We start from the raw sequence: 25,453 nt of genomic DNA, 5'->3' as shown, positions 1-25,453 counted from the left end.
CTGCTATTGGTACATGTATCATCACTTTTTATTACCAAGCCCTACTAAGAATGATCTGTTATACTCAATAAGGACTGCAGTGTTGTTTCTATGATACCATTGTGAACACTTTTGACCAGAAAAATATTTACGGCATCCTGATTCATGATTTTAAGAGCCATCTGTTTTTCCCATTGCTCAGCTATGATTTTTAGATGCGTGACTTGCCTCACAATTTTCATTTTAATGAGATTATTTTAAGGCATTGCTTTTAAATTAGACACTGTGGAGGGGCGGAGGAATAACGTGCGACAACAAATGTGATAAAGGTCATCATCCAGGTTTCAGAGTACCTCATCTGACCAAAAACACATGTTACATCATTATTTTCTACTCCAAAAGCCAACACGGACATTTCTCATCCAAGTTTCTCCACTTTTACACAGAAAACAGCCCAAACCTGCCCCGAAAAACCCCCCAAACCATGAAATATTTACACTGATATCTTACAGGGGATTCAAGCAGTTTCAGATCTGTATTGGTCACATTTAGAAACAAGCAATCATACTGTCTACACACACACACACACACACACACAGTCTGGGCAGTACAGCACTGCATCCAGTTGTTAAAGAGGATGATCTGACGCTCATGCAAGGAAGAAGAAAGGGTTCTGATGAACAGGAGGAAGTGGTGTTTTACAGAGTTTCTGAGGTTCAGCGGGTCATTTAGTTTCCTGTCAGAAGATCATTTCCTTGTTAACGACTATCTATCTGTTAACTCCATATGTAGTTTATCACCCATCTGGATTCAGCATAGGTAGTGATGTGTTTTCAGAGGATCACTGGCCAAAAAAGAGGCAGAGGAATAAAATAAATAAATTACAAAAAAAACAAATAAACCTCTTCGCTAAAGCTTTACTGTGCCGCCATTGGTGTGGCAGTGTGACACGCTGCCAAGGAAACATTAGAAGAGGAGGACGTGATGGATTTTGGGGTCTGGCACCTGCAAAGAAAGCAAGAAGTAGCAGAAATTAAAATTAAAATATGGATAATGTATAATCTCTGCTTTTACATAGACGCAGGTTAAAAAGATTATCCGGCAACACTGAGATTACAGGCTGCTGAGCAAATGAGAGATAAACCATCAGATTAGGACCGTCTAGAAAGGGTGTGGCTAATCCTAATAATCCAATTTAGAGATGCACTGACTCTAAACCATTTAAACCAGTCAGATACAGGCCAGTAAAAGCAGGTTTCCCACATGCAAAAGTTGTATTCGAGAGTAACGATACAACATTTTTGACATAATCATGATGATTAGTTGGTTCATTTCGCACAGATTGATACAAACACAGGAAAGAAATAAAAAAGAGTGTGGGTGGAAACATGTTACCTTATAAGAGAAACCACACGCAAAAGACAACATATAAACACATGAAGTCAGCATGAACATTTTTGCTCCCTTAATTGGTTTTTTAAATGATTAATGATCAGTTATGTGAAGTGTGTTGTCTTTGAGCGGATGAAACAATATATATATTATATTCAACATATGGAGCAGTGCGTCATGTGTGATGAGATAGTATCAGCCTGCTGATACATCATCAGTCAGGTTCTGGTTTAAGCTCAGACTCACCAGGATTGAGACTTGCGGACGCCTCTGTCTTTGGTGGGCGAGCTGTCCACAGAGTGACTTTGGTTCGGCTCTGCCTCTGCTGAACGATCCAGTGAGGCGGTGTTCGGAGGAGTCATGTCCAGCTCCAGAAACATGATATTCTCAGCCTGCACACACACACACACACACACACACACACACACACACACACACACACACACAGAGAGACACAGACACGCACACACACACACACACACACACACACAAAGACACAAAGTGAGCTGTGGCAAATAATAGCACATTTTCTGGATCACTCTTATTTAATTTTCACAGATTAACATGACGTACAATCGGTTACTGTTGCTAACGTCCGGCCACTGAAATATATTTACCAAACTTTCAAGATTGAAAAATGCTCTATAAATTATTTTACATGTTGGCAATGTAAAACAAAGGTTTTATCCACATTTTTTATTAGCATAAAGTAAGACTACAACATTGTTTTTTCCTGTTCACAGCAACCACAACAAAACTACTCACACACACACACACACAAACACACACTTACCCTGTATCTGGAGTGAGCTCCCATTGCTATGGCAACCCTGGCATATTGGCTTATGGGTCGTTTGTATCCAACTGCAGATGCTGGCCTTTTCTTCATCTGCGAGGATTTACTGAATAGATGGAGAGAAGCAAAAAAAGAAATCAGCTAGAAATCAATGATGAAAAGGCCAAAGCTTTCCCTGCTCTGCTATTAAAGGCTTCTCTGCTTTACTGAGGGTGGGGGGGGGTGACAGGAAAGAGACAAGAGAAGTAGAGCGAGTGAAACAGAGAGCACAGGGGTCAAAAGGTCACAAACCTGAGTCAAATTATATACACTCTGGGTCCTTTATTTCCACCAAATGGGAATATCCAAATCTCTAAAACCCACACCGACCTTTCAGCAGGAACAAGAGGCTGAAACTTCCACTGATCCTCCTCGGGGTCAAAGGTCAGTCTGTTCATGATCTTATTCTTCTCCTCCGGTGGAATGAAGTTCTCTATAATCAGATACCTGCATGAACAGAACACATAGCAACACAAAGGTTTAGTCTGAGGTCCCATCAGAAACAAATGGATTAGAAAGGCTCATAATGAAGTCTTCAGAGTTACGTAGAATGGAAGGATTTATAGAAGAATTATTTTACACAAAGATAATCAACATTTTAATTTATACTGAGCAATACTGCACTGATATGTGAAATGTCGGTGAGGATCATCTACATCCTACATTTTGAAATAGACTATGTGGCCAAAAGTATGTGGACAACCCTGCCTACATACTTTTGTGTACTTTTGATCTGGGGTTGGTTTTCATGGTTTGGTTTGGCCCTTTAGTTCAAGTTCAGACAAAATCTTCATTGTATGTTAGACCGGTGGTTCTCAAACTGGGGGGAAGGTTTAGATCTTGTCTCATAGTATTTGAGACTTCTAATGGGCCCTCAAACTCACGCATGTGTTAATCGAACTGGACTTCCTGGAATTTTGTTTTTCATTGTCACAATGGTACTTGAAGCAAAATGCCCCAACTACAGCAACCCCTTTCGTTATTTAACTCAGGATTGTTTTTGGTCTGAATGCCCACTGGCAGGTGATGCTCACTGATCAAACTACACCAAAATGTGAAGAGGCGTTCATTTGTGAATAAAAAGTCAGCTCTGTAAAAAGTCAAACATTTTTCATTTCCATCAGAGAAATAGATATACTGTATATGTAATACAATTCATCATATTTGCAATAATGCAAATAAATAATGGAATTTTTGAAGTTTTCTATGTGTTCTATAGCATCTCAGCATTTGGAATAATGAAAAAGCATGTATGTGTCTGCTGTGGGTTTACTGAACCATCCAGGTATATTTACTGATTCTGCTGACTCCTCTGGATGTCTGTTCGACTCACTTGAACTTGAGCTCTCTGGTGAGCTCGTTCTGAGTTTGTTCCAGCTCCTGTCGGCTCCTCACGTGCTCGTCGTTCACGTCCTGGATCTCCGCTTTGATGCACTGGAGCTTGGCGTACAGCTACGAGGGTGGAGAGGGAGAGAGAGAGAGGGAGAGACAAGCAGAGAGAGTGAGGAGGAGAGATGTCACCCAGTGCAGTGTTGTAGCTGATGAACTGGTCTCCGACGCGCTGCAGCTTGGTTGCCCATAGCAACAGTACTGGAGGCACTGGTGCCTGGAGAAAAGGGCAGCCAATAAGAGCACGGCAACATGGCAGCCCTCCCTCTCTCTCTGGCACATTCCTGCTGAGCTCCTGAGCTTTCACACTGTTCATTCTTTGACTGCATGGGCTTTAAACAAGTAGGCTAATCCTAACTTTAGCCCTGGTGCAGTTAGCCTGAAAGATGATACAGCACCTCACAAACTCACAAACACTCTATGATGTGGCGGGAGTAGTGAGTACAAAAAAATAAATAAATAAAATACAGTGAAATCAGGTATTTAAAGGGAATTCCATATATGCTTCTGTGCACAAACACATTTCTTTATCATCAACTGAAAACATGGGTGCAAGTGCTCAAGCTTTGCCTGTGAGAAGGTGATTCTTGTAGTTTTGAGTAAAAGTTTAATAGAACTTAAACAAGATTTATACTCGACGAAAAGGGTTAATCAGATACCGACAGCACAGGATTTCAGTTACATGTTCCACCTTGTTTTACTTGTTTTTTTACTGAATAGGAGACTATTTGTGCCCAATTGCTGTTTTTCTGTTCTTTAATTTTCTGTGATAGCGAGCAGTGATAGTGGCAAGCAGCAGTGGTGATAGCTTTGCTAGGTGTCATTATTGAAATATTACTGAAAAGGAGCCTATGGAGTTTTCTTGTAAACAAATATTTCTGTTTCTCACCAAAGCGCATCGTTTGTACCATTGAGCTCTAGCAAACATGTTGAGTGTATTTCCAACCACGTTTACTAGCTAACAGTCTTCTTCTCTTCTTTTGAATTCCTGACTCGTTGGGTCTCCCTCTTCATTAAAGAGCTTGGTGTAGACCTGCTCTTTACGGGTCTTGAGATAACGCTGTTATGAATTGGCGCTATATAAATAAAGATTTATTGATTGGTTGATTGATTGATTGATTCTCTACCATTGCTGGTACATACTGTCACATCAGTGGATTAGTAAATTTGGACCCACTCATAAAAACATTGCTCCACAGCACAAGTAGAGGTCAGAAAAACTCCACAGGGTACCTTTAATGTCTTACTCTCTATCAACAATCTCCTTCCTCATTGGGAACTTGCAGGAAAAAGCACAATCAGTCCAAGCTGACCAATCACAGTTCTTGTGCTATCTGCATGGCATTTTGTGTAGTTACATTTTTGAGGAAGTGCACATCAGTTATGGCATAGCCTGCAGTCTGCTGTAAAGAAACCCTTAATGCACAACTATACATCAAGCTTAAGAGGTGCTCCCTGACCATTATCAACCACTCCTTTCCAACTGGGAAAAGCTCAGCAGTTTTTCACTGTCAAAAACCGACCGGCTCTGAAATCACAGTGTGAAAACTTCTAATCTTTATCCTCCTTCTGTTCCTCAGAGACGGCACCATGCAGTGAGAGTGGGGTGGATGACACACGTGCCGCGGTATCGGGAGAGGAAAGATCAACACAGGATCATTAATCACATTGTCATCCACACACACAATGGGTTGCTCTGGGTTAGTCCTGCTGGCCGTGCAACGGGTCGCGAAGCGAGAGGAGCAGGGAGGGGTTTACAGGGTTCGGAGTGTTGTTTTAGGGTTTGCACTGAGCGGTTTAGGAGTGAGTTATTGGGAGATCCTTAGCATTTTCACAAGGAAGAGAAAACAGATTGAAGAGGTTAGCATGGAAAGCGTGAAGAGGCCCAAGGTAAAGTGATTGGGAGTGACGGAAAGGCCCAGCAAAGAGGAGGGGACGGCAGGACAAACCTTGAGGTACTGAGATTTAAGTTTGTGTCCGGACGGAGCACGTGTCCGAGTCAGGGGGGTCATTAGGATCCAGGTCAGGGGTCAGGGGTCAAAGGGTAAAGAGGGATATACTGACATTAGGAACAAAAAAGAAAGGTTTTTATGTGTGTGTGTGTGTGTGTGTGTGTGTGTGTGTGTGTCTTCATTCTTCTGTTGCGTGCATTTGGAGCATGTGTTAATGTCTTACTGTATGTGTATTTGTGTACACATGCAGATACTGTGTGCCTGTTCTTTTTTTTTTTTTTTACCTTCTTGAGTTTCTTGGTCTTGGCCTCCACTTCCTGTTGCAGAGAAGTGAAAGTCTCCCTCAGCTCCACAGTCTCTTCGTCCCGGACCAACATCTGCTGCTGTATCTCCCTCTCGCTACGTGTCTGAAAGCATTCATTTACAGGTCACCCTTCAGTTCAACAGCGTCTCCCTGCGTTGTCTGTGGTTGTTTTGCTATTCTTTAAAATTGTATTTAGCAAATGAACCTCAACTCTAAAGTTCTGCTGATGGTTGACAGCATAGGAAGACGTAGATTTACATAGTTGTCAACCATCTATTTTTGAAGAAAAAAGAAAAAGAAAATCATATCCTTTAACTTTTACTTGTCAGTAGTATCTAACAGTAAAATGCAGTTTTAGCATGATGTTAGAAATGTGTATGTAATGAATTATTTACCTTATATATAGTATATACACATTATAATATACTCTACATACAATGACACACTGATTTACCTGCTCAGCAATCTCCTGCCTTTTCATCTCCAGCATCTTCTGCTGCTCATTGGTGTGATCGATGATGTTCTTTCCACCAACCAGCAGCTTGCTCTCCATCGCCTGAAAACACAGGAGAATATTTGGATTGATATTTACGACGAAGAACCTGCGAAGAACAGCTACAGCTACAGTGACAAAGTAATTACACAAACGCTGTCGATGCATGCTCATGTCCTAAGCTGATTTTATGAGTTTCATTTAATTATTTCTTCATAATGAGTTTCTTTGTCATCAGGAGCATCAGAGACTTTTCTTGGATGCTTCTTAGGTTTTTCCACCACTGTAATATGGTGATATAATATCATAGCATACTGTGAAATACAGACATTTACCTGGCAGTGATGGGCTTAATCATCATCGTGTGCACTAATTTGGTAAAAGCTTGAATGTAACAGATGTACTGTATATTTATGTGTGTGTGTGTGTGTGTGTGTGTGTGTGTGTGAGTGTGTGTGTGGCACTCCAGCTTTGAATGAACAGTAGTAGTGATGTTACAGTAGATAAGTCATAATTGTCGAAATGTGTTCGGACCATGAGATGAATGCTCATACTGTACTGGGTTACAGCTCATTCCTGAGTAGTGAAGGATCTTTCTTGTCTGTCTTGAGGTCGACCTGAGTTCATCTGGACACCTAACAGTTAAATCTTTGTGAGTGTTTGTGCGTGCAGACATTGTGCTGATGAGGCAGACGGAGCTGGTGGTCGGCAGCTTAACGTCCACATGATGACGCTGCGCCACAACAGGCTGAGCTCAGCTGAAACTTTGTAGCGCTTCAGACTTCAGACATCAATCAGCCGACCTCAACAAAATGTCTAGTCTAATGTTGTCTGGTTATCACTTCGGTGCAGAGTGAGTCTTATTGCTTTTTATAATAACGTTTATATAACGTCTCAATGCAAGTACACTACATAATATGTTACAGCGTATTTGGCTTGGTTTTATTTCTACCTTACTGAATGGAAAACCTAAGCTGCAGATTTGATTCAATATATGTGTTTGTACCCTGATGAAGAATCATTATCATTTCATGCTCCTGGTTATAGCATCTTTGGTTACTATGGAGATTAACAGCCCCCGGGCCACAGTAATACAATCTGTGCTAAAGGTGAATCGCACACACACACATGATCATGCATTTTCTGTCCTGAGGGCAGAGACAAGAAACAGGGTAGGGAGAGAAAAAGAGAGGAGAAGAAGAAAAATGTAAAAAGGAGGAGGAGAAAAGACGAGGAAAAAGGGGCCAGAGAAGGGCAAGCATTAGCCACGGCCATTTTGTATTGGCCACATTCCTCTCTCGGGACTTTACACAAAAAGACAGAAGATAGTGTGTGTGTGTGTGTGTGTGTGTGTGTGTGTCAGTTGTGTGCAGCCTATACATTCTTTATTACTACCACATAACACACTGTCCACTTGATTCTATGAGCGACACACACATATACACAAAAACACACACTCAAAAACATGCAGAGTACAGTGGATTCCTTCAGAGAGGATGCGTCTGTAGCAGGTCTTTACAGAAAGCCTCTTTGTTTTGAGCTGTCTTTGTGTTCTGTGTGTGTTCTCTGTGTGTGTGTGTGTGTGTGTGTGTGTGACTGCTCTTTGTGTTTTGTCATATTCTTTCAGCTTCATTATAGGGCTGATTCATGTCAGGGCTTTTCTCTCTCATGCGTCCCATGTCTCTTCCCCCCGATAGGCTGGTTGCAGCACATATCCTCTACATGCAGGCCTCTATAATGTGGGTTATGCACGGACTTAGATGAACAGCTTGGCAGTTAACACTTAATTCGATGTTGTATGTGAAACTGTGTCAAAACCCCAATTACACCAATTCTCCAACGCAGCAACATCCAATTAAAATGAATCAGTGTTTTGTTACACTGTAGATCATCCCACGGTAATCCTGAAAACAGCTTGCTAGCTCTGTATTTTAGTTTGGGGTTCGGCCTCAAACAAAGAACTGCAATGTTTTTTCCCCCAGAGACAGATTCAGGGGAAGGTTGAACATCATACTCTGTCAAAACCTTTATGTCAGCATTTTTGTGTTATTAGGTGGAAATTAAATTCATGAAAAAAACAATATAAATACAAAAATAATACAAAATAATCTCTGTACCTATCTGAAGAATGTATTCCATTTATATTAAGTTAGTAAAACTAGTATTTGTAAACTCGACACAACTGTAAAAATGTAATATCAACTAGCCAATTGGTCACTTTTAAACAAAACTGCTGCTTGAAATGTAAAGTCTTTGCAACACATGCAATGTTCAAATTTTACATTTCAAAATGTGGATCAGCTGTTTCCATATATTATTTTTAGCCAACACAGAGGAGAAGCCCTTTAAGTGCTTTATATTTCCATAAGAAATAGGCAAACTCCATCTGCTGAGGAAGATCATGTAATGTGACTGAAAACTACAGAAAAGCTGCTAAATGTATCATGTGGTGAGATGTTTTTGTGAACAGCTGTTTCCGAGCTCTCAAATAAACTTTCGGTCTCAAGTGTGGTCCCGCTCTGACTTCATTTCACATTTGAGTTCATGCTCTAGAAGAAAATTGACTTAATCAAGAAATGTACTGCAGCCGCAGAGTCACGGGCACCTGAGGCAGCTTTCAAAGCACGACATGTTTTCCACGTCTGGGTCGAGCTGTGTCACATCTGAGCTGATGTTACCGAGGTGAAGATGAGAGGAATACATGAGAGGAGGTGGAGGAAGAGGAGGAGAGGAGTGATGACTCTGTGAGTCTAAATGACCTTCAATCACATGAGAGACGACTTGTCATTCGACTCATTATCCTATTTCTGTGCAGACTGAGGTTTCAGTCACACACACACTCACGCAAACACACTCACACTCAGAGGCAGTCAGGATGTCTGATGTTCTCTAAAGGTCACAGTGAAGCTTCAGTTTGTTCATCATGTAATCATAAACCTTCCTGCTTCTTGGCACACGCTCAAATATTGTCCTGGCTGTCCCTCAGTTTGCCTGATCGATAAAGTAGATTTTAGCAGTTCTAAAGTCTATTTTCCCACATGGCCGCTGTCAAAAATTCTGTTATAAACAGCTGTGATGTTATTAGTTGTTTTCCATAGTGTGGCAAAAACTGTAATCTTAACTGCTGTGGTACAAACAAACACTTCAACCATATTGCCTGCATCTTCCTGCACTAAAGTTGCAGGTTCTATCTAAAAGTACATTTCTTTCTTTTTGAAATGATCTTATCTCTAAAAAAGTTGGATGCTTAGAAATTCGTAGCTTGATTTTTATTACAAAGACAGAGTGAAACATGCAAGCGTTGTGCTCCATCGTTGTATTTACAGCGCAGTATGGTTGTGGTGTGGCGATTATTAAAGGATAACTCCAGTATTTTTAAACCTTGGCCCTATTTTTACATATTTTGAGTTTGAAATTGACTGGTAGGTACAAAAAAGTTTTGAAATTGTTCCAGTAGATTGCCTCAGCCGGCAGCTGTGAACTGGGAGCAAACAAGCTCCAATAACTGTAATATAATCGTTCAAGGGGCCTTTAGGGGGCCATTCTGCAGCTGTTTTCATCCGTTTATTCGTGTTATTCCGTGACTTTAGTATTTTAAAGGGTTATTTAGGACCAGAACATGTTAAAACACCAAAGTCACAGCAACTACATTAGCAAGTCCCGTTTTCTGTGAGGTAAAATTACCGTTTTTGTCAATGGAGTCTGGTAGCTTTGAACTAACCAATATAACTGCTATTTCTGATTAAACAAATCTCTATAGGGATACTTTCTGTAATGTTGTCAGACTTTAAAATAACAAAATGAGCCTATCAGTGGCAACAACAAGCACTTTTAGTGGATGTATCAGTAGGGTCCTAAAGGCGGAGGCCACATTAACCAACTTTATAATGTACAAAATGTCAAATATTAGTATATATAAAAAATACATTTAAAAAATATCATTTCCAATGTGGTCCAGACTTTTGGACCCCACTGTACTGCGATGGGCAAGGTTGCTGTAAAGATGTACAATATAGCCACAGTGGCACATTCACAGCTGAGGTGATCTACTGGACCAAATCTTATTGTACCTACCAGTTATTTCAAACCCAAAACATGTAAAAATAGGGCCCACATTTAAAAATGCTGGAGTTATCCTTTAAGTGAGGCATATCTATATACAACACGTGTACTTACACCATTAGCGCTCTTGCTTTTTTTAGAATAACACACATTATTGGTACAACATCAGATATAGCTGGATGATAAATATTTTCTGGGCTGCAGAATCTGCAGTACGAGCTCTGAAAAAGGAAACACTGAAGCATTTATAAAAGCATCACACTTTTCCTGGATCTTGTGAGTGCATGTGTGTGCCAGCCTGCATATTTGTGCGTGTGCGTATAATCTGCCCATAAGTGCGTGCTCAAATTCTTTTGTCTGTGACTGATCCATGTCCTGATGGGAAAGTGAGGAGAATGGGTTGCATATTGAGCTAGCTCATCCGCATCAGCCAGCCAATCACGGCGAGGCCGGGGCCCGCTGGGAGCCACTGGGTTATAAATACAATGTGACTACAACAGCTCTCATGTGTGCAGCAGAGAGACAGAAAGATTGTTGGGAAGAGACAGAAGAGAAAGACGGGGGGAAAGTAAAAAGACAAGATACAGTGAGCATGAAAGACAGCATGAAAATCAGTGCTGGTCGATGCTACCACCACTTAAGGAGCCGCAACTTAAAGCCTGAAACCTTATTACCCTTCACTCCCTGTCAGTCATCTCCTGCATCTACCGAACACACGAGGGAGATCCAGTAAGTGACAAGCAATCAGCAGATCTCAACATAGGACCAGAAACCCCAGATAAAACATCCTTTGTCCTGCTAGAATAAAATGGAACATAGACACAAATGACGTAGACAAAAAAAAGTCCTTTTTCTATTATGAATTATTTTGCTGTCTGTTCGAATTAGTCGCAGCAAAATGCGTGCAGATATGTATGTCAGAGTAGTATATTTCTAAAAGGATAAAGTCACAGTGAATCCTCTTTTATTTTTCAACTCAAGACGTATTGTGTTTGTGAAGATTTCATCCTCCAGTGAACCGTTTACAATCTACGTATTTGGTGAAAATGTCACGTTTGTTGAAATTCTAGACAGCATCAGCTGTTTCAGCAAAAGCGCTGAAAGAATGTTCTATTTATGTTCAAGTGACAAAGCCTTTGTGTGTCATGAGCAAAGGAGGAAATAGTGACTTTGTTACGAAGCTGCAAAGTCCACAAACACTGTGACGCCGGGGCGGCCGGATGGATCAAGACAATGCCACATTAAGTCATGAGAGACCACTGTTCGGTGTCTGTGGTTTCATAATTTCATACTTAAAAGTCTTAACACAGCTTATTTAAAAATGGGTAAATTAATAATTCAGATGTTTTCATAATTGCTTTGTATATTTTACGAGGCTACAGTGGTTACTGGTCATTTCCACTCTCTCAGTCTGTGCCATAAAAGATAAACACATTTAATATTTTAGTTTTACGTGCAGACATTTCTCTGCCTCTCTCTGCTTGTTTGTCTGCATGTATGACAGACAGAGGAGTGTGTGCTGTTTATGAAAAGGCTCTGCTTTTCCTCCGATCCCATGACTGGATGAGCATGCACACACACATACACACTCCAATCATGTGGACACAACAACACACACACACACACACACACACACACACACACACACACACACACACACACACACACACATACAAAAACGCATGGACACACACAGAGTTAATTCATCAATATTTCAGGGACGCAGCCTTCCATGCTTGAAAGATGGAGAACAGCGATGAGCTCTCTCTGTTTGTTAATGTACACACACACACACACACACACACACACACACACACACACAAGCCTGTCTCTCTGCCCAGACTTTTCCTACTCTAACTGGACAGGAAAGCAGCTATATAAACAGGAAGCAGTCATACTGTCCATAATGCTATGTGTGTGTGTGTGTGTGTATGTGTGTGTGTAAAATGCATTCTGCATGCTCAAATGGATGTCTACGGTACATGTGGAAAGCTGATATGTAAGCACAGTGTGTGTACGTGCATGTACAGTTTGTGTGTTACGCTGACGATATTTCCCATGAGGCAATGGGCATTGTTGTTGATGTACTCCTATTGGCTGAACTTCAGCTGGCAGGAAAAGACTTTAATGCACAGTCAATGTTGATAACAATAGACAGTGAAGACTGCAGGATGCATTCATGGTTTAGAAAAAAAAAAAGAAAGTATGTAGCCTATTTGTTTCCCATCTGAAAGATTCAATTATGATCGTGCTCCGGGCCAGGTTACCCTCCTCCGTCTGCCCTGCAGCAGCATAATCTATGTTAGACTCCTTACAAAATAAAGCACAAGATCAAAAGAATCGGAGAGAAATAGCTTGGCGTTTCCCACAAGCAGACTTTATCTGGGCAGCATGCCATGGAGTTGTTTTTATTTTCAGTCTCAGTTTAGATTGGATTAGTTTAGATTCACACTCCTGAGAGATGTCTGTGCTAATATAGCTTTTCTGTTAAAATAAATGAGGCATAAAATTCTACAGTTTGATTCAAATTTGCAACAGTGATATTTTTAAACAGTAACTTCAGACTTTTAATTTAAGATGCACGAAACTGACCTATTTACTGTGCTGTTTCTCCGAGAAGATGGAAAAAATGCCTTCTCAGACTTCAAAGAGAGACAGAATATGACCTGGATGTAAGTAAGTTACAAGATAAAAGCATGTTTCAGGGTCTAAAGTTCAGATCGCTTTAAGACATTTCAAGTCTTAATGGAAAGAGACAGAATGAAAGAGATATTTGACGTGGAATGGCCAGAGACAGTACAGACGTTATAGTTGTGACCCAGAAAAGTCCACACGAGGGACGGACACAGCAGCCTCGTCATGAGAACCTGCTGCTCAACATGAAGCTCTCCACAGTGACTGCACTGATACCTGTCTGTCTCATAAGAGCACAGACACTGTTGAAAGACACACTTCGCTTATTCATGTGTTAGGTCAAAGGATGCCAAAGTGAACAGAGCAAAAGCTGGAGTGTAAATTTAATTTCTGACACACGAGAAATATTGTGATGTTACTGAAATGTACTGAAGAAGGAAAATTACTGGTCTCCTATGAATCCCTGAGAGAAACACTTGGCTTTCTTAATTGCTAAACACCCACAAAGTAAATCAGGAAACAACTACAATTTATGGTTTGACAGCACGTTGATGAGCAAAAAGGTAAAGGAGGTGGTGTACATGTACTTCCCTTATTTAAGGTATTTACCCGTGTGCATTAGAGCTGGTGGCACTTCCAGGAGAAGAGACAACAGCTACACTAACAGTTGCACCGTCATAACGACACAATCCACAGATGGAGCGCTGCACCTTGGAGGCCAGTTAGCTAATGGCGCCCTGCAGAAACACCAGCTGACTCAACATACTCTCACAAGGTTGGTTCCTGACCTACTTCCATTTGTCGTGTGTGCCTGTTTCCGTGGGTGAGAGGGAGAGGAAAGGGGAGAAGAGGTTCTGTTTCGATCTGATGTTATCTATAATTTCCACCATGTTTCCAGTGTCTCTCTCTCTGTCTCTCTCTCTCTCTCTCTCTCCCCGTTTGACTCTCTGCCTAGCAACCTCTGTCTCACTGGATATCAGAGCAGAGAGGAAAAATGGAACCTGCGGGCCACATTCTCTGATTGGTGGGCGAGTATCAGTGTCAGCCAACCAAAGCAAAGCTGGGCCAGAGTCAGTTAGAGCTGGCTGATTGATCTGCCTGAATCACAATGTTGACATGCTGTACAAATATTTTTACGAGCTGAAAACTTTATTTACTATTTATAATCGTGTTAAGTTGGGTAACAGGAAATACTGGAACAAAAAAACTACCTGTGTTTAAGAAACTTACTGTTATCAACTATTATCATGTGATGAAGACAATTTTCTGTGATTACACCACCTCAGCTGTTCTAGGTTTGAAACTCATGATTATTTTTACTGGTGGTTAATCTTCTGTTGCTAAACCCCCAAAATCTTCATAATCATATACTGTAAGACAAAAATTATAAAGCAGGAAAAACTGATAGCTGACATTTCTGGCTAAAAGATGCCCTAAAATCTAAATCTAAAATCTAAATAGCTGTTTTTAAAAAAAATCTTCCATTGAATCTGTTCTGTCCTGCTTCCTACTGTATGTTTTTCACTATTTCATGTCTTTCATTCATCATTTCCCTTTTTGATTTTGATCTAGTCACCTCCTCTCTCATGTTAGACACACCTCTCACTCGTGTGTGTCCCCCTGCGTGATCTCCTCCCTCCATGATTAGTTTCACCTGCCCCTCATTATCCTTCCCTCCCCGAGGTATTTATTGTGTGTGTTCTCTCTCAGTGTGTGAACCATACCATGGCTTTCAGGGTCGAGGGGGTGGCGCTTGCCTCAAAGAGAGGAATGACTCCGGCTCTTACTGCAAAGAAGCAGTCCTAGCTGCAAGCGTGTAGGCCTAATTGCTTTATGTAAGCATACATAACTAATACATAACGATCAAACCTCCACATCGGTATCAAAGCAAAACATTGCATTATGATACAATGCAGCCAAAGAAATAAACTGCAGACTGATATACTATATTTTATGGTTTATGGCCACTAATAAGGCACATATAGGTTAAATTTACCCATCACATAAAGATGAGCACAATAATTTCTCCTTACAATTAAGACATCAAATGCAGGGTATCAACAAACCAGCATATTAACACACTAGCCAATAACAACACATAATAGGCTCTCTCAGTGCCAGATCATCTTTTTCCAGCCTTGTCTTGATAACAACTGTCTTGTTCTCCTAGTGTTTTTAGTCTATGCCAGTTTTCCTGGACCTCATCTTTGGCTTCTCCTTGCTGGATTGCCTTATCTTGTGACTGCCTCCCAGTTCACCTTTTGCAAGTAAAGACTGTCTTGATTTAAGATTCCGTCTCTGAGTCGTGTGACTGATTCCTCTTGCCAGTTATTGCACCAGCTGCCACAGAATCCTCCTTGTCTGATCAATGCCATCAATGCACCAGGCTCAGAGCAGGTTATTGCATTACTGAGTTACTTCATGATCCTCCCATTAGCGTTATCTCATCATCTACTTTCCTCCATTCCTGATAATGTGGTTTGGCTGCTTGTTTATTCAAGCTTCTGTTTGTACAGTCTGCCAAGTTTCACTCTCTTGTACCTGGAAATATCTTGGCATGACGCAATGTCAGGTCAACATTTGGGTATAATGGGCATAAAAACAAAATATCACCCAGAATTACCCAGTGAACCCAGGCAGGTCACAAGGAGAGGTTAGGTAGAGTGTAGGTTATGGTTTATCAGTATATAAAGGCACATTACTGCCTTCATTGTTCCTGTTTTTTTTCCTGTGTTGACGACAGTGTGACAGAAGTTTCACATGGTGTCGCTATGGCGATCAGCTGAATCCTGGCTACACTGATGGGTTGCAGTGGAAATCAAACTACCTGATAACAATAGCAAGTAGTCATATAGGGTATAGTTGAGCCGAGTTGAGCTTATGGCATAAGACATAAGCATAGAGGAATAAGAAATATCAGGTTTTGGTGACAATGAAAATACTTCAGTTCTCTTTTAGAGTTGGTCTGTAATGGGATTTGTTGACAATAAGAAAAATGAACAAAATCACCAGACTTAAACATTAAATGTTTGCATCTTGGAACAAACAAATTAACTTGTATCTCGCATGAAAACCCCTCTAAACCAACAGCAACAGACTGATGCATCAAAGGCAGGAAATATTTCTTCTCCTTCATCATCTTCCTCCTCGGGGGGGCAGAGGAGGGGGACTTTTGCTGATTCTCTGTTCTGACATCACTCAGTAGCCACCCAGTCAGCATTAAACACACGTAGCGTCAAAGACCGCCTGAATTACGCTGCATGATCGCAGATTTTAAACGGTTTAGCACAAAACATTGTTGAGGACGCAGTAGGAAGAAATATGAGCTCCCTCACACAAGAGCATACATGAAAGCAGGATATACATTAGCTCTGTCTCACGGGACTTTCCCACATCCTGAAAAGGAGGCAAAAACAAGAGAGTGCTTAAGCTGCTTAAACACTAAAAATGAGTGTGCTGTAGGTTGGCAAATATTTGATTTTTAGACCTTTTCTGTTGTCTGTATGTTACATTAATTATATAAAACAAATTACAAATACATAACTATTGACAATCATTTTGGCTTTTTTCCACTAATTCACTCCAAACCAAGTGAAACCTTCCCATAAGTTCACTTTATGCTGGACATGTATATATCTTAAATCCTCTAAAACATTTTAGCACTGTTTTCTTGGCAAAATCATTTCTGGGCACAAAAAGTTCTTATTGGGGTGAAGGTATCTTAAGCAGAGGTACGTAAAACGCACAGATGTTCATTTAACTTAAAGACTGACCCTTTTCAACCCATCACCAAGTGCCCATCATAAGCAACTCACACATAACACACTAGTCTAAGCATTCATAGAACAAATGAGAACAAAAGACAGACAGAAAATAAAATATATAACCCAAACAAGACAACCTAAAATCTGTTCCAAACCTAATGAATCCTTTACATAAGTACACTTAATGAAGGAGATGTATTGAAATAAAGGAAAAGTCCCTATCAAACACGCAGCACTATCAAAAAACAGCTTACACTATACTTTGCATTTCTAGATGCAAATTTTGTAGCACCCTTTCGCTCATTCCAAATGATTATTGGTCAAATGGCAAAAATGTAATGCCACACTGGAAGATAATGGAAGTGTTGCTACTGAGCAGAATTCAGTAGAACCAGAACCAGACTAGAATGTATACATTCAGTATGGTAAATGGTCTGTCTGTATTTGTACAGCACCTTTCTAGTCATTTCGACAAGTCAAAGCACTTTTACATTACATCCTCACTCACCCATTCACCCATCATTCATACAGGAGTTGGAGGAGACTATTCTTTCACACACTGAAGCTATATTTCAGGAACAAGTTGGGGTTCGGTGTCTTGCCCAAGGACACTTCGACATGCTGACTCAGAGGAGCTGGGCATCGAACAGCCAACCTTCCGATTTTTGGACGACTCTACCTCTGAGCCACAGCCACCCCAGTATATCAGAGGCCACAAATTTGCATTTGACATTTAACACTAATACACAGAGTTTTCAAACAAATTTCAATCAAGTAAATTACTTTTCTTACACACATGTGAAATTGTCTTTTACATGTGAGTGCATTACTTTGCATCATTGTGATATGCTGTACATCAGTATCAATAATATAAATATTATTTGTCCTTATTTTTTGAAAGGCCTATCAGTCTTAACCATTTGGCCATAAATGGAAGAAACAGATCCATTATTCCACTGACAACAGGTTCAACAGACCAGACTGTAATGCAGCCACAATGCATGCTGTGTTTTCAGACATGGGTATAGATGTAACCTTTTCTAAACTGGAAAATCTCTCTCTGCTATTACACTTCCCTGATATCACCTACACAGCTGAACAATCAGGCTCAGGTTAAAGGCGCTCTAGTAGTTTGAGAGAAAAATGGGAACAACAAAAATATAAGTGCTCCTAAAGTACACAAATCATCACCAAACACAAAATGATGATACAAGTGAGGAATTTTCTTTTCTGTACAACCTCAACGTGCCCTTCTATTGTTCCCATGACACTGAAAATATCTTTTTCCCTCTATCATTTCCTCACACTGGGGCCTCAGGCTCGGTAAGCCGATCCAGTAGTGTCTCATGTTTGATGGTCCGCGCTGTGGGCTGGAAGGTCTCATAGACTGCAGTCACTCAGTCATTGTGCATGGGTGACTTATTGGCTGGATATGGCCCATGAATCAGAGCAAGTAATTAATGCAGCTCTGACTCAGTCTTTGATTGCTGCCTGCGTGTGTGAATAGGCCACAGAGAGAACTGACATTTTAAGCTACAGTGGTACTCGTCCATACTGTGGAGGAAGGGCAGCAGGCACAAAAACACACATAGCACCAGTCGATGGAACTGCAGCAGCTGTTTGTGATTCACATCTTAGTTATGTGTTTACTAACGATATTCAACCAATCGGAATGTCGACAATATAATCACATATCTAAAATAGAAAAGAAATCTGTGGTACTAGTCTATAAATAAATAAGTCTATAAATAAGTCCTGGAATCATTATACAGTATACGTCACACTATACTGTGAGTATTTTCTGCTTTCTATTCTACTGAAACTCAACAAGCTCTGTTTTAATGGGAAATGGAAAGCCTGGAACAGCAAAATGCTCTTTATTATTTGTCACTCAGTATTTTTGTCCATGTCAGGATCCTGTAGGGATCATGACTCCATGTTTCCAGGCCCCTTTGTGATACAGGATGCAGGTGTAGCTGCTGTGTCGTTAATTGAATTCACTAGTGTTTGCTTGCTAATACGTAACCTGTTTAGACTGAAGAGCAAAAGAGGTTATGTGGAGCATGGTCGAGACATCTCACTCTGTGCTGCACGATCAGCCTTCCACCAACTCTAAAACACACGCCTTTCTTTATGTATGGTTTTATAAAATAATACCTACATTTGCATTTGTCACAGGGTTGTGTGAGTCTCAGGCACAACAAGGCAGTGGGATTGTTTTTGGACCCAGAATAGCTGTGTAAAACATCTACAGACCATAGTGTGCTATGGTAAGGTGCTGGCAAAATAAAAGCCAACAGGGTGATCAAGACCCTAAAGTGGAAGCAGCTAAGCTTATTGGCAGCAATCATATAATTTCCTCTATATCAGTACTTTCATTTAAAATAAATACAGAAACTCATTTCTGTGCAAAAATGTTCTCATCAGGGTTATGATGTCAACAATATGGGGTATGGAGGCTAACAATGGATGAGTGGCATTATGGGAAATGTAGGACCTAGTGTTTGGATCAACCGCTGAACCTGATTAAGGACTAAAAGTTGAGATATCTCAGCTCCTGCTGCATCGATTTTGACCATTTCTTCAAAATCTGTCTCCTACAAGTACTTCACCTTTATAAAAGTACTGACTCAGTTGGTGGAAGGCCCCTTTAATGTAGAGACTTTCTTCACTAACACCTGTACTGTACATCTGATTTCTATGATGCACCCATATAACACACTCACAAAGTGAGACATAATTAGATATGAAGCTCCCAGTGTTACTGTCCATAATGTACCTTGCTAACAGCTCACCAGATTATCACACAAGATAATCCAACAGACCACATGTCCTTAATCTGATTTCCTGAGTTGTGTGGACTGTGAGTGTGAAAAAGAAAGGTAGATAAACCCATGAGGGTCTGGTTCATTGAGAACGTGGAGCTGAAGTTAGTGTTTTTCTAATTAAGTGACCTTCAGTGTCATTCAGATTATTCACATTAGAGCAGTGGTGGTGTGTTTGTCCTGCATGTTTATTTGTTTTGTCTTAAACTGTGTTTTTGTGACCTTTGAATCCATTTATATTTTGTAGTTTGTCTATTTTTGACAAGAATGAATGAATGAATGAAGCTACAGACTCACTTTGTACTTGGCGGTCAGTTGCTCCGTGGCTTCTTGCTCCTTCCTCAGATCTCCCATCATCCTCTCTTTCTCTCCCAGGAGCCTCTGCTTCTCCTCAGCCAACAGGAATTGGTCTTCTCTGATGGCCTCCTTCTCCCTCTCCAGCCGCTGCTCCTCCAGCTTCACATACTCCTCCGCCTCCTTCTCCACCTCCTCCTCACCGTCTGTCTCTTCATCCCCGTTCCTCTCCCAGCCCTCACCGTCCACCTGCTCCTTCTTCTGTTTGCTCCTCCACTTCCTGCAGCTGAGCTGGGCCCTGAGGCGAGCGATCTCGTTCTGAAACTCGCGCAGGAGAGCATCCTTGGGATCCTCGTTGACTCTGGGCTGGTTCTGAATGTTCTTGGCCCGGTTGGCGTAACGGAGGGTGGTGAGGGTCTCGTCGTAGTGCTGGGGGGCCGGGCCTAAGGTGGCGACCATGACTGTCTTTGCATTCCCGCCCAAAGAATCCTGCAACAGTCTAGTCAGCTTGGAGTCCCGGTACGGCACATGGCTGCTGCGGCCATCGGCCAGCGCCGAGATCACGTTCCCCAGCGCTGACAAGGAAAGGTTGATCTTGGCGGCCTCCTTCAGGCGCTCGCCCTGAACGCCTGTCTTGGCTTGGCGCTCGCTGCCAGCCAGATCCACTAGGTTGAGGCGACCAACCCGGATGTGTTTCCTCCCATCTGGCCCAGGCTGGCTGCACTCCACGGTGATCAGGAACAAGGCATGGGACCTGGACGAGTGCTCGTTCATGTCTGTCGCCCCAACCGCCCTCGCCTGATTGCCCACATTCATCACCTCCTCAATTTCCTTGATGCTCTTGCAAACACACGAAGTGAGGTCGCGCACATACACCCCTCTGTCCGGACTCTCCCGGAGCTCCAAGGCTCTGGCGCTGCCGTGGTTGGGATCGAGGAGATCCCGAACCTCCTCCAGATAGATCTCGAGGTAGGACGCCCGCACTAGGTACTGCTTATCGGACTGGGAGCGGGAGATGTGTGTGAAGATGTGGTCGAAAGAGTTGGGGATCACACCCCGTTTCTCTGGGTCCATCCACGCCCCCTGCATGGTGTACGTCTTCCCTGTTCCGGTCTGCCCGTATGCAAATATAGTGCCATTGAACCCTGCAAGCACTGAATCAATGAGCGGCCGCACGCTCTCATCGTAAAGGTCTCGCTGTTTGGAGTTTGCATCGTAAACGGCATCGAAAGTGAACGTTTTCTGGGGCTCGCTGGCTGGTGCACGGGGGTTTCTGAGGATCACCTGTCCGAGCCGCAGGTCCATCTGCACGATGCCCCCTGGAGGCCCACTGGACTCCTCTTTCCGGTTCAGAGGCCGGCAGCGAACCACCACCTTCACCGACTCACTGCTTTTATTCTTTGACATGACTGGCTTCTGTTTCTTGTTGTGGACAACAAAAGGGCAATTAATACGATGTAAATGAAAAAAACGATATGATGCCTTTAATCAGCCTCCCGTCGTCTGTGAACTGTGCAACCATTAATTTTTCAACCATTAATAACAAATTCAGTATGGCTCCTTGATCATATCATAAAGGAAAATAGCTACAGTACCTAATTACACAATCACCACCATAAATGATGGAATGCCACTATGTCTAATGGCTACTTTCCTCTCCGTATTGTCTGTAATATCAGCTAACGAACAGACAGACGGTCAGCGGCTCTCACGCGTTGGATCGACGCTCCATTGCAGTCCGCTACACGTCCAGATTCACTCGGTGAAGGAAGATCCAACAATGAAAACGTTCAGATATCACACTCATGTCGTCCTGATTTAACACGCCCGGTAGACCCGCTCCAGACCGCTGTCCGCATCCTCCCGTCCTCCGATCACTGATGCTCCGAGGTGGATTTGCGGGTCTCGGTCTGTGCGGAGAGACAGATCCCCCCTCCTGTACGTGACACACACACACACACACACACACACACACACACACACACACACACGCACTGGGAGACTTACACACACACACACACACACACATACACACACTCGCATTCAGTCATTTAACCACCACACCCCACATCACTGCGGAGCGGACCAAAGGAGCATGGGAAATGGAGTTCGTCTAACTGTAGCGCGGATTCTTGTCCAAGACTGCCACCAACTCCTCAACCGGTCACACTGTTTGACCACTTGGTCTTTATGGTTATAATCAATTTACACTGTTGATGCTCCCGCTATAGGAGACATTTATTCATATATATATATATATATATATATATATATATCTTTTTAATCTTTGAGAATGACCCTCTTCTCCATTCTGATAATTACACAAAAAGACAGAAGACAGTTTGAAAAAAAACTGTACTGGTGCTCACGAAGCATCATAAGCTGTACAGTCATTGTATAATAGTAACAATAACCGGGTGATGTGATAAAATACAAGTGATGTTGCATATTTTGGCTGAATACTTTAAAATGGATTTGTTGGGTGAAAACTTTATATTTTCAAAGCACTGTTTGGGTTTAAGTTTTGTATTGGATCTGGATTTGTGTCTGTCTTTATATTTCTAAATCTCGAGGGACGAAAGGCACACTATGACAAAAACAACCTCCTGTACAATTAACAAACAATTTTCGATTTATAATTTATAGGTTTGTCTGCGAAAGTCTAACCACACATCATGATTTACAGCACAATTTACTCCTGACTCCTAACTGGACCCAGTGAATGCTATTGAATGGTATTAAACATCGGTCAGATTATTAAAATAGTATCCCACCAGTTCTTAAACTGGGTTTAAATAGAGGACAAAGGGGCAAAATGCAAAACTAAGCGTAACAGCCTTATTTAGCAAATTGACCACTGCACAACAGCACCCCCTGGTGAAATAAGTGAAGAACACACTATGACCTGCAGGTAGTCAATGTCACCAAAAGGAGGTCAGGAGATTTATGTGAGCAAACATGGCTGTTTCCAGGTAATCTGGGTGTTTACTATTAAAACTACCAAACTTTCCCTTTAAAACATGTGAGCCGTTCAACGTTGTGTATTAGTGCTGATGTAGGCTTGACTGGCCAGAAAGAGGAATTGCTGAGCCACATGGGGAATTCAGCACATCCCGTTATCCCTCTGACACTGGAGGACCCCCGCCCCCTAAAAACCTGACTGAATGAGTCTGTAGGCTTGTGCATTATTTGTCAGTCTCCTCAGAAAATTACCTATATGTGTGCTGAAAACCACCTTGGCTCGGGTGCTCATGGTGTAACCTTCTATGAGTCATTCTCAGAGAGGACAGCATCAGTGGGGATGTACCCAAAATATCAAGAATGTAATAATAATGTTTTTTTTCTACAAAGAGGAAAATGGTGTATGGCAACCATTAAGCAGCCTAAATGGAAATTTTTAGAGAATCGCTGGAGGATGGTCAGCCACTCATGGCCAGCAAATTACTGAAATGATTTGACTTGTAATTAAATAGCCTGTTTTGTATGCTGAGCAGTTCAAAACCTTAAGATATGTTGAGATAGAAAGGTCTTTGCTGGCCATGTAAGAAGCAGCTGACAAAACAATCTCACCACAATGTTCATTTAGTAACTGTTGTGGAGCTTTTGATATAAGGAATGTTTGGCACTTTTGCTCTAAAAATAACTTCAGTCAACAAAAATCGATTAACTGATAACTTGTTTTAGCTCTTATGTAGAACAAAATGCATCTTGACTTTTGAGGAAAGCAGTAAGAATACATGGGTGGGACATCCTGGTGATCAGCATGCATACCAGATACTGTAGCGTTGCTCAGTCCCCAGTTGCATGTTAGTCCTCCTCTCTGCCTTCCCCTGTTTCCTGTCACATTTCAACAATCCACTGTTGATTGAAGGCTAAAACATAAAAATACATTTCTTTAAAAAAAACAAAAAAACTACAAGGTATCTGGTTTACTTGTCTGACAGGTAAACAGAGACTTAGTAGATGGATAAATATCACTGCCAGAACGGTGCAGACATTTGAGAGCTGACTGTTTGTGAGAGAGCGAGATGAACCCTCTGGGCCCCATGCAGAAAAATACAGGAATGCACTCTGATCTGGGAGGATTTCTGTGTTAAGACATGATTTATAGGTTTAACAAGGATCGCTTAACTGTGGAAGAGACGGAGCAGGGATACAATTAACACATGGGGAGATAATAATAAAAATAGTAAATGAACCTGTTCTTTGTTTCAAGAACATCTGTGAACCTTTTGACTCCGTACCATCTGTTTTGTATGGGGTGATGGCTGCATCTGTTTTTCTCTTTTTGGTCATGCTGTTGGTGTGAATGTGAACTTAACACTTTGGTGGAAATATCTCATCAAACACTTTCACGTCATCTCTCATGACAACACCATTTAGTCTTTTTATGTTGGTAGTTGTGAATATTTATCACACTATATATGCTTTTTAACCTATAGCACTCAACTCATTACTTAAATTACTAGCACCACTGTCTTGTAACTGTTGCATGGCAACGGTGGAAAGTAACCAAGTATTTTTACTCAAATACTGTACTTAAGTAAACTTTTGAGGTATTTATACTTTACTTGAGTATTTCAGTTTTCTGCTACTTTATACTTTATATACTTTATATTGTACTTCTTCCCCCACTACAGTTATTTGACAGCTGTAGCTAATAGACTTTGGTATTTTTATTATCACAAAAAGTATTTTTACACTGTGCTACTGCTACTTTTACTTGAGCAGATGATCGGAGTACTTTTTCCACCACTGTTGGATGCGTCACAGATCTTTTACTCACAGACTTTTCATCTTTTCCCTGTTTGTCTTTCTCTCCCTCCTTTATATCTTCCTTTCTTTCTCACTTTGTGGCAAGTCTGTACTCGGCAGTAGAAAGCAGGGCATACTCTACATTCCTAAGGGGTGTCTGAGAGTCAAACTACTCTGACAGGCGGAAGGAGAGTCTCTCTCTCTCTCTCTCTCTCACACTCACACACACACACGCACACACACACAAAGCCAAGTTTTAAAAACCCTGCATTAATGCTGTGTACATGTAGATACTCTCTCAGTGTGTACAGTTATTAAAAGAGTTTAGTGGATGCATGTCCTTGCAGTTCACGGAGCAGAGGATGTGGGAAACGCCCGTAACAAGCACACAAGTACTTATATATGACATCACTTTGCCTGACTCACAGCTGGGATAGTCACCGCATCAAATGCCAGCTTGTCCATGAAAGCTGAAACACACCCCGGCTAGTAGAGATCCGCATGAAACCGGGCGCCATATTGGATCATCGGATACATTTCATTGAGTGAAGCAATGGGAGCTTTGAGCCTAAATGTCCGAGTAACTTACGCAGTAACATTTGCCCTTTCTGTCAGTCTAAGACACGCCCCTTTACCCTCTTGATGTTAGGAAGGATGACCAATCACATTGGAGTGCTCGTTTAAATGACAGCAGCGTTAACCAATCAGTGGCTAGAGTTTTGACAGAAGAGGCGGGAGAGAGGCGTGTCTCTGGGCTTAGGGTGTCGCCGTGGTG

General features: G+C 41.7%; 1 protein-coding gene across 1 annotated transcript; it reads right to left on the bottom strand.

Annotated features, from left to right (window-relative positions):
• Nucleotides 1–731: 731 nt before the first annotated feature.
• Nucleotides 732–21,330, bottom strand: LOC139217743 (kinesin-like protein KIF3C). The gene is made up of 8 exons (XM_070849170.1): nucleotides 19,927–21,330; nucleotides 6,306–6,407; nucleotides 5,832–5,954; nucleotides 3,540–3,658; nucleotides 2,537–2,653; nucleotides 2,165–2,273; nucleotides 1,618–1,763; nucleotides 732–984 (listed from the first exon to the last, which is right to left on the bottom strand). Exons 1-8 carry the CDS (start codon nucleotides 21,328–21,330, stop codon nucleotides 897–899), a joined length of 2,208 nt encoding a protein of 735 aa, XP_070705271.1. The 3' UTR covers nucleotides 732–896.
• Nucleotides 21,331–25,453: the final 4,123 nt, after the last annotated feature.

The sequence above is a fragment of the Pempheris klunzingeri genome, chromosome 18, assembly GCF_042242105.1.
Source record: "Pempheris klunzingeri isolate RE-2024b chromosome 18, fPemKlu1.hap1, whole genome shotgun sequence".
Classification (NCBI taxonomy): Eukaryota; Metazoa; Chordata; class Actinopteri; order Acropomatiformes; family Pempheridae; genus Pempheris; species Pempheris klunzingeri.
The sequence above is the reverse complement of the archived record's forward strand: the minus strand, read 5'-3'. Positions and strand labels throughout refer to the sequence as shown.

Coding starts and splice junctions, on each gene's coding strand:
- LOC139217743 (XM_070849170.1), bottom strand. CDS start 21,330: ATGTCAAAGAATAAAAGCAGTGAGTCGGTGAAGGTGGTGGTTCGCTGC. Junction 5,955..6,305: donor GGCAGGAGATTGCTGAGCAG/GTAAATCAGTGT, acceptor GAATGCTTTCAG/ACACGTAGCGAGAGGGAGAT. Junction 2,654..3,539: donor ACCAGAGAGCTCAAGTTCAA/GTGAGTCGAACA, acceptor CTGTTCATGCAG/GTATCTGATTATAGAGAACT.